Genomic DNA, 10,000 nt, shown 5'->3' with positions numbered 1-10,000 from the left:
TGTAATATCATCCAAACAAGTATTTTAAATCAATGGTACAGATGGTGTGTGTGTGTGTGTGTGTGTGTGTGTGTGTGTGTGTGTGTGTGTGTGTGTGTGTGTGTGTGTGTGTGTGTGTGTGTGTGTGTGTGTGTGTGTGTGTGTGTGTGTGTGTGTGTGTGTGTGTGTGTGTGTGTGTGTGTGTGTGTGTGTGTGTGTGTGTGTGTGTGTGTGTGTGTGTGTGTGTGTGTGTGTGTGTGTGTGTGTGTGTGTGTGTGTGTACTCTGACTGCTCATTGGCTGTCCTCTCCACTAATCAGAGCAAGCTGCTGGAGGCCCTCAGGATGGTGACAGGCCACACCCCTGTAACCTCTGACCTCACAGCTTCAGCTGTCCCTCACCTGGACACTACAGGTAAAGGTTGCCCCCCCCCCCCCCCCCCTCCCCCCTCCCGCTCGTTGGCTTCACTGTATTTAAATGTGTTTTGCTGTTTGTTAAAAAGAGAGTAAACTCGTGTGTGTATATATTTATATAAATAACCTTTGACCTCTTTGTCTTTTTTGTCCATCAGCTGGCGTCCATAGCAACCAGCAGCCAAGCAGAGCTGCCTCCATCGCCATGGAGACCGGCCCAGTTGCTATGGCAACACCCCGTGACCGATGGCCAGAGCAAACCAGGTGAGGGGGGTTACCATGGTTACCATACCTCTGCATCACTACTATGAGATGTTCTCTTCTTTCCCCTCACCTAGCGACACACACGGCCCTCTGCAGCACAGACATCAACAACAACAACAACAACAACAACTACTACAATCTAAAATAGACTAATAGAATTAGATTACTTTATTATATACATTTATTATTCATTAATCTCACAAAGATCATGAGCTACAATATTTATCAATATACAATCAAATATAAATATATTGTATATTTAATTTTGTGGTGGAGAATTTATTTATGCAGTATGATACTACATCATAATACTACAGTATGATACTATAATATAAACATGTATAAATACTACAGTATGATACTATAAACATGTATAAATACTACAGTATGATACTATAAACATGTATAAATACTACAGTATGATACTATAAACATGTATAAATACTACAGTATGATACTATAATATAAACATGTATAAATACTACAGTATGATACTATAAACATGTATAAATACTACAGTATGATACTATAAACATGTATAAATACTACAGTATGATACTATAATATAAACATGTATAAATACTACAGTATGATACTATAAACATGTATAAATACTACAGTATGATACTATAATATAAACATGTATAAATACTACAGTATGATACTATAAACATGTATAAATACTACAGTATGATACTATAATATAAACATGTATAAATACTACAGTATGATACTATAAACATGTATAAATACTACAGTATGATACTATAATATAAACATGTATAAATACTACTAGCTGGTATTCACTGAAGAGCAGACGAGGTCACGAGGTTTCAGTCACGTGACTTTCTTTTGTTCAGAGGTAATTTACCTGCAGCTGTCACGTGACACTCGGAGGAGGGGGGGGGCATGTGGCGTCATGACATCACAGTCTCGGAGGAGGGGGCGGTGACGTCACTCGCTCTACCAGGTGTCATTCCTATGAGGAGGAGGAGGAGGAGGTGGGGGTCGGGGTGAGCCCCCCCCCCCCTCCTCTGCAGCAGGAGGAACAATGAGAGGAGCTCCGTGCGCGCGCGCTCCTCTCCGGCTGCGCTCCGTCTGATCGCCGCGCGGCTCCCCGGAGGAGCAGCAGGAGAGCTGGGCACGATGTCCTCCCCGCAGCGCTCCTCGTCCCGCAGGCAGGCGTGCTACCTGTGCGACCTGCCCCGCATGCCCTGGGCCCTGGTCTGGGACTTCACCGAGCCCGTGTGCCGGGGCTGCGTCAACTACGAGGGCGCGGACCGGATCGAGTTGGTCATGGAGACGGCTCGCCACCTGAAGCGGGCTCACGGCTTCCAAGAGGCTCGCCTCCCTGCAGCGGGACCTGCTCAGACCCTGACCCAGCCCGCTGCGGGGAAGAGCCAGGCGGGGCAGCCGAACCAGCACCAGGCGGACGGACCGGGGAGGTTGGACCGGTACTCGGACAGTCGGGCTCGGTTCGACTACAGCGGGACCAGCAGCAGCAGGATGCCGAACGGGTTCAAGCCGGACGACGGGCCGCCCGAGCTGAACCGGCACAGCCCGAACTCACGGGCCCGGAGCCACGGGGCGCCGGTGTCGGCACCGGGACAGATGACCGTGCCGCCGAACCTGCTGCCTCAGACGCTGCTGAGCGGACCTGGAGGGAAGCGGCCCGCCTCGGTGTCCAGCTCGGACCAGGAGCGGGACCTGAAGGAGAAGCAGCGGAACGCGGAGGCTCTCTCCGAGCTGAGCGACAGCCTCCGGAACCGGCAGGAGGACTGGACCGGCAAGCCCAAGCCGGTGCGGGACGCGCTGCTCTCTTTGTCCGGCTGCACCCCGTTCGACGTGCGCTTCAAGAAGGACCACGGGCTGGTGGGCCGGGTGTTCGCCTTCGACGCGGTGGCCAAACCGGGTCTGGAGCACGAGCTGAAGATCTTCATCGAGTACCCGAGCGGCTCCGGGCTCGTGTTCTCCAGCGCCTCGGGGGTCGCCAAGCAGATGTACCAGGACTGCATGAAGGACTTCGGCCGCGGTCTGTCCTCCGGGTTCAAGTACCTGGAGTACGAGAGGAGGCACGGCTCCGGGGACTGGCGCCTGCTGGGGGACCTGCTCCCGGAGCCCCTGCGCTTCTTCAAGGAGGGGGTGGGGGTGGACATGCTCCCGCAGCCCCACACCGACGGCAGCTGCCCGCTGCCGCCCGGCCGGGCTCTGGCGTCCGACAGCGGGAGCTCCAGGGCCGCCGTGAGGAAGAGGAGGGCGTCCCCGGAGCCGGACTCCCCGGAGGACCAGCAGAGGCCGCAGTGGATCAGCAGCCAGACCGTGGCCGCGGGCTCGTTCTCCGGGCGCGCCTCCCCCTTGGAGCCCGCCCCCCCCCTGCAGAACGGACAGTCCCCGATGGCCGCGCTCGGGAACGCGCACTCCCCCGGCAAGGACAGGGACTCGGTCCACTCCACGACGTCGTCCTCCAGACACACCCCCAGCAGCCCGGTGCCCCCGGCCCCCATGTCTGGCCAGAGGCGCCTCTCGTCCTGCAACAGAGACCCCGGCGTGTCCGCGGCGTCTCAGTCCACTGGGTGCGGCGTGGACCAGGTGCAGACCGTGCCCGACTCCCCGATGGCCAACAGCGGGCCTCTGTCCTGCACGATCTGCCACGAGAGGCTGGAGGACACGCACTTCGTGCAGTGCCCCTCGGTCCCGATCCACAAGTTCTGCTTCCCGTGCTCCCGCGAGAGCATCACGGCTCAGGGCGCCTCGGGGGAGGTGTACTGCCCCAGCGGGGACAAGTGCCCCCTGCTGGGCTCCAGCGTGCCATGGGCCTTCATGCAGGGGGAGATAGCCACCATCCTGGCGGGGGACGTGAAGGTAAAGAAGGAAAGGGACCCGTGAGGGGGGGGGGGGGGGGGCAGTCTGTCAGTGGATCAATACTCTGTGTGCTGATCGATCAATACTCTGTGTGCTGATCGATCAATACTCTGTGTGCTGATCGATCAATACTCTGTGTGCTGATCGATCAATACTCTGTGTGCTGATCGATCAATACTCTGTGTGCTGATCGATCAATACTCTGTGTGCTGATCGATCAATACTCTGTGTGCTGATCGATCAATACTCCGTCCAAGGTGAAACATTTTACACTTTAAATCCTCCAATGAGACAAATAGCAGATTCATACTTTAATATTCATATTTCTTATAAAAATATTTCTAAATAAAACAAACAGAAGACAAAAGTGTTTATTATTATGTATTTGTTTATTATTAGTTATTATTATGTTCAAACATCTTCATCTGCACATTAATTCATCAACAGAATCTGAGACAGGAAGTGAACTGAACCTTCAGAATAAACTGCCGTGTGAATCAGTAAATCTGTATTTTAGGTTTTATTATTGTATCAATTATATAAAACAACATGGAAGTTCATTATTTCATGAATAACGAGTCAAAAGCATGTCGTTTTCTGTCATATTTTCGGCCCAATGTATTTAAAAGCAGCGCCGATATTTCCAACGGTCCTTAAACTAAACGGCTAACTGCTGAAATGCAGTGATGCTATTCCTGTGTTGTCAAGTCGCCATGGAAATAAATTTATATATGTATACACACACACACACACACACACACACACACACGTGTGTGTGTGTATTTCTATCAGAAAGACTTTGTTTAAAATGAAATCAGGAATCAGGAACCAGTAGAAAGTGTTGAAATTAGTAAAACGCTAACTGAATATTAAAATGTACTTTTGGTGTAAATGATGACATCATCAGCAGATGTTTCCTCCACTGACAGACTGACGGAGGAGAAGCTCTAAATGTTTGTGTCGTGGTGACGGTGTTTAAACAGACAGACAGGTTCAGAGGGTGAGACAGTTCTTCATTGTCGTTTATTAGTCACCTGTTTGTAAAACAATTTTTATTTTTTATACAAGTTTTTAACTTTATTTGATTTTTTTTAGAATCTTCTCAGACTTATTTGTTTAGTTTTTTCAATGTAATACATTTTTATTGTGAATTTAAAAAATAAAATAATAAAAAATGTTTAATTGTAAAATTTTTGTACTGCAATAACTTGTTTTCCGTGTTGGATGAGATGCAGCAACATGTGTAATACTCTTTGAACAGATTGTAACGTGCCTTGCAGCTCAGTCCGTTGTAATAAACCCTTGGTATGAACCTTTTCTCTTTCTTCTGTCTTAACCACGATGCATTCTGGGTAGATGTGTGTGCAGTGAAGCAGTCCTTTTGTTACAGATCTTTTGTTATCTTCCTGTATTACAGATCTGAGATCAGTCCTGTTTAAATTTCTGTTGAAACAAACTCCTCCACGTTTATCTGTTGTCCTTCTGACATTCACAATATTTATTACTATATGTAGCGTTTACGTTAAAGTCTGTAGAGTTTACGTTAAAGTCTGTAGAGTTTACGTTAAAGTCTGTAGCGTTTACGTTAAAGTCTGTAGAGTTTACGTTAAAGTCTGTAGAGTTTACGTTAAAGTATGTATAGTTTACGTTAAAGTCCCTAGAGTTTACGTTAAAGTCTGTAGAGTTTACGTTAAAGTCTGTAGAGTTTACGTTAAAGTCTGTAGCGTTTACGTTAAAGTCTGTAGAGTTTACGTTAAAGTCTGTAGCGTTTACGTTAAAGTCTGTAAAGTTTACGTTAAAGTCTGTAGAGTTTACGTTAAAGTCTGTAGCGTTTACGTTAAAGTCTGTAGAGTTTACGTTAAAGTCTGTAGCGTTTACGTTAAAGTCTGTAGAGTTTACGTTAAAGTCTGTAGCGATTACGTTAAAGTATGTATAGTTTACGTTAAAGTCTGTAGCGTTTACTTTAAAGTCTGTAGAGTTTACGTTAAAGTCTGTAGAGTTTACGTTAAAGTCTGTAGCGATTACGTTAAAGTCTGTAGAGTTTACGTTAAAGTATGTATAGTTTACGTTAAAGTCCCTAGAGTTTACGTTAAAGTCTGTAGAGTTTACGTTAAAGTCTGTAGAGTTTACGTTAAAGTCTGTAGCGTTTACGTTAAAGTATGTATAGTTTACGTTAAAGTCTGTAGAGTTTACGTTAAAGTATGTATAGTTTACGTTAAAGTCCCTAGAGTTTACGTTAACGTCTGTAGAGTTTACGTTAAAGTCTGTAGAGTTTACGTTAAAGTCTGTAGCGTTTACGTTAAAGTCTGTAGAGTTTACGTTAAAGTCTGTAGAGTTTACGTTAAAGTCTGTAGAGTTTACGTTAAAGTCTGTAGCGATTACGTTAAAGTCTGTAGAGTTTACGTTAAAGTACGTAGAGTTATAGTACGTAGAGTTTACGTTAAAGTTTACGTTACAGACAAACTAACTAAGTAGTCTCCTCTTCGGCCAATGACAGTCAGGGAGCGGCGAGGAGAACCAATGACAGTCTGGGAGCGGCGAGGAGAACCAATGACAGTCTGGGAGCGGCGAGGAGAACCAATGACAGTCTGGGAGCGGCGAGGAGAACCAATGACAGTCTGGGAGCAGCGAGGAGAACCAATGACAGTCAGGGAGCGGCGAGGAGAACCAATGACAGTCTGGGAGCGGCGAGGAGAACCAATGACAGTCAGGGAGCGGCGAGGAGAACCAATGAGACTCTGAGGGAGATGAAGCACCTGCTGACGGTGAGTTAGTGGAGAACATAGAACACAGTACAACATAGATGAACCTATTAAAGTACAGTACAACACAGAAGAGGATAGTACAACATAGTATAGAATAGTATAACACATTAGAACATAGTAGACCACAGTAGAAAATAGTAGAATAGAACATAGAACCCCATGAACAATGAAGAACAAAGTAGAGTACAGTAGAACATAGTAGAGGAGCTTCCTGTCTAAAGTCTGAATCACTTTCTGTTGTCCAACAGCCAGAAGACTCTCTGAAGACCACCACATTTGAACCAGACCACCACCAGTCCCAACAATCCAAGTCCCAACAATCAAAGTCCCAGACCCCTCAATTCAAGTCCCAGTCCCAACAATCCCAGTCCCAACAATCCAGGTCCCAGTCCCAACGGACTGATTCCCAACAAAGCCACTCCCAGTCCCATCAAAGTCCTTTCCAATCCATCCGATCCCAACCATGTCAGACCCAGTTCCAGCTCTCGCAGCAGTCCCAGTCTGTACTGGTCCAGAGGAGGCCTGCGCTTTCGTCCACGTTGGAGGAGGCGGGTCTGGTTCTTCGTCAAGTTCGGAGACAGAAGAAGGTTTTGGAGGAGAACCTGGAGGCTCTGCTGAGAGCCAAAACCGGAGAGGTTCTGCACTGCCAGCTGGACGCACTGTCTGCCAACAGGTAGCTACTGCTAGCTTACTGTTTGCTAACAGGTAGCTACTGCTAGCTTACTGTCTGCTAACAGCTAGCTTATGCTATCTTACTGTCTGCTAACAGGTAGCTACTGCTAGCTAGCTAGTTGTAACTTAGGTCTGCTAACTGGTAGCTAATGTGCCAACAGGAAGCTAACAGGTTCCCCTGGAGGTAAAGAACAAATCTGAAATGTGTAAAATACAAGTTTGAGTCCTCTGTCCTGTGCAGAGACTGGACGGAGGAGGTCCGGATCAAGAAGACGGTGGATGCCTGGATCAACACTTTAACCAAAGACATTCAGGTGAGGACAAACATGGACGACCGTCCTGCACCAATGCAAACGCTTGTCTGTCAAACCGCTTCTTTATATTCATGTTTATGACGAGGAGGTCGGCTGACGTAGTATAAAGAGAGACAGAGTCCACGTAGGGAGGCGGTCTCAGTGGATCAGTCTCACAAACACAGGACGACGTTCTCACCTACTTAAAGGTGTCACCTGAAGTCCCACATCTTCTTCTTGTTGATCTTCTTCTTCTTCGTCATCTTCTTCATTTGTCTCCTCCTCTTCCTCCCCAGGCTGAGATGTCCTCAGAGGAGGCTCCGATGACATCACAGCAGAGGGCTGTTGGGAGCTCCGCCCCTACAGGTCGGGGGAGGCCAGTGAGCAGGCTCAGAGGAACAGGAAGTGAGCCCGCGGTCGGGAGAGGAAGCAGAGGACCGGTCAGTCTGTCTCTCTGATCCATCGATCTGATTAGTTAGCTAGCTGACGTACAGGTGAGGACTCACTGCTGTGATGTCACTGTTTCCAGCTGCAGGGGGCGGAGCCTGACTCTGCCTCAGAGTCGTACTTGGCTCGTCTGTACGGCAGAGCTCCGTACGAGGGTCTGAGACGGAAACTGAAGAAGAGTCCGTACCTGCGCTTTAGCTCACCTGCCGCCCCGCCCAGCAGGAAGCCCCGCCCCCGGCTGGTGGAGACCGTCACAGGTGGGCCTGTTGTTGTCAATAAAGTTGAAATGAATGCAAACAGAGTTTGCTCACGTGTCACCACTTTTAAGGGGCGACTGTGGCTCAGTGGTGAGCAGGGTCGTCGTTCAATTAGAGGATCGGCGGTTCGATCCCCGGTTCAACTAGTCCATGTTGATGTGTCCTTGGGCAAGAGGCTTGTCTCCTGCAGCTGTGAATGTTAGTTACTGCTGATGGACAGGTGGAACCTTAGCTCCTCCCATCAGTGTATGAATGTTAGTTACTGCTGATGGACAGGTGGAACCTTAGCTCCTCCCATCAGTGTATGAATGTTAGTTACTGCTGATGGACAGGTGGAACCTTAGCTCCTCCCATCAGTGTGTGAATATTAGTTACTGCTGATGGACAGGTGGAACCTTAGCTCCTCCCATCAGTGTGTGAATGTTAGTTACTGCTGATGGACAGGTGGAACCTTAGCTCCTCCCATCAGTGTATGAATGTTAGTTACTGCTGATGGACAGGTGGAACCTTAGCTCCTCCCATCAGTGTGTGAATATTAGTTACTGCTGATGGACAGGTGGAACCTTAGCTCCTCCCATCAGTGTGTGAATGTTAGTTACTGCTGATGGACAGGTGGAACCTTAGCTCCTCCCATCAGGATGTGAATGTTAGTTACTGCTGATGGACAGGTGGAACCTTAGCTCCTCCCATCAGTGTGTGAATATTAGTTACTGCTGATGGACAGGTGGAACCTTAGCTCCTCCCATCAGTGTGTGAATGTTAGTTACTGCTGATGGACAGGTGGAACCTTAGCTCCTCCCATCAGGATGTGAATGTTAGTTACTGCTGATGGACAGGTGGAACCTTAGCTCCTCCCATCAGTGTGTGAATATTAGTTACTGCTGATGGACAGGTAGAACCTTAGCTCCTCCCATCATTATGTTAGTTACTGCTGATGGACAGGTGGAACCGTAGCTCCTCCCATCAGGATGTGAATGGGTGAATGATGTCATGTAGTGTTAAAGAGCTTTGAGTGGTCGGAAGACTAGAAAAGAGATAAACAAGTACAGGTACATTTACCATTTACCAGGTGTGAAGGTGGAGTCCCGTAAGACTCAGACGTCACCTGGACAACCTCAGCGTCATGACATCATCAGCTTCTCCCACTTGACCTCCAGTGACCCCGCTGACCTTACGGTGACCCCTGGAGCCAGACGCTCGGTTGCTATTGCGATCCCGCTCGGTCAGTAAACAAACAAACATCCTCGTTTGTATTTGACTTTTTTAAAACTTTTATTTAGAAGTAATATGTAAAATAATAAACATGTCCTCTCCAGGTCGCCGCAGGGCGGACTCTTCTGCCAGGTTTCTCGTAGAGCAGCAACAGGAAGTGACATCACCGCCCACAGCTCTTCCCACATGTAGCGTGGTTGCGGTTGACAACGAAGCGCCGGAGCTACAGTCACAGGTGATGTAGTCCCACATCACTGTATCGCACACACACACAAAGGTCAGAGGTCACTGACAGGGGTTTTGTGTTGACAGAAGGTGGAGCAGCTGGATGTCCCTCCTCCTCCTCCTCCTCCTCCTCCTCCTCCTCCTCCTCCTCCTCCTCCTCCTCCTCAACCTCTTCCTTACTCTGTTGACATCATTGAGAGAAAGAGTGAAGAAGAGGACGTCTTCCCTGGAACTGTATTCCTATCTGTCGCTGATGTTGTTCAGGTAACCTTCATCTTCCTCTTTTCTCCTGCTCTTCCTCATCTTCCTCTTCCTCCTCCTCCTCCTCTTCCTCCTGTTCTTCCTCATCTTCCTCCTCCTCTTCTTCTTCTTCCACAAGAATCAAGCAAGTACAATTTCTTCAATAACGTTAAACTACAAAGTGCTATCAGTAAGAGACATTTAAGTGCTACTAAAGTGAGGTTAGACCATGTCCTGGTGTGAGGTTAGACCATGTCCTGGGTGTGAGGTTAGACCATGTCCTGGGTGTGAGGTTAGACCATGTCCTGGTGTGAGGTTAGACCATGTCCTGGATGTGAGGTTAGACCATGTCCTGGTGTGAGGTTAGACCAT

At 48.2% G+C, this 10,000-nt stretch overlaps 1 protein-coding gene across 4 annotated transcripts in view; it reads left to right on the top strand.

Moving 5' to 3' along the window:
* Positions 1–10,000, top strand: part of irf2bpl (interferon regulatory factor 2 binding protein-like) — a 40,545-nt gene that overhangs the window by 5,973 nt on the left and 24,572 nt on the right. For 3 of the 4 annotated variants that reach the window (XM_034525091.1, XM_034525092.1, XM_034525090.1), the window contains exons 4-13: positions 299–392; positions 550–655; positions 6,015–6,282; positions 6,531–6,955; positions 7,196–7,268; positions 7,544–7,687; positions 7,777–7,951; positions 9,021–9,173; positions 9,268–9,398; positions 9,476–9,652. In XM_034525091.1, coding sequence (XP_034380982.1) covers positions 299–392; positions 550–655; positions 6,015–6,282; positions 6,531–6,955; positions 7,196–7,268; positions 7,544–7,687; positions 7,777–7,951; positions 9,021–9,173; positions 9,268–9,398; positions 9,476–9,652 — 1,746 coding nt within the window. Of the gene's footprint in view, positions 1–298; positions 393–549; positions 656–1,337; positions 3,518–6,014; positions 6,283–6,530; positions 6,956–7,195; positions 7,269–7,543; positions 7,688–7,776; positions 7,952–9,020; positions 9,174–9,267; positions 9,399–9,475; positions 9,653–10,000 lie in introns of those variants that run through there. The other variant, XM_034525093.1, reaches the window with a different exon arrangement.

This window comes from Cyclopterus lumpus, chromosome 22 (genome assembly GCF_009769545.1).
Source record: "Cyclopterus lumpus isolate fCycLum1 chromosome 22, fCycLum1.pri, whole genome shotgun sequence".
In the NCBI taxonomy this organism is placed as follows: Eukaryota; Metazoa; Chordata; class Actinopteri; order Perciformes; family Cyclopteridae; genus Cyclopterus; species Cyclopterus lumpus.
The sequence above is the reverse complement of the archived record's forward strand: the minus strand, read 5'-3'. Positions and strand labels throughout refer to the sequence as shown.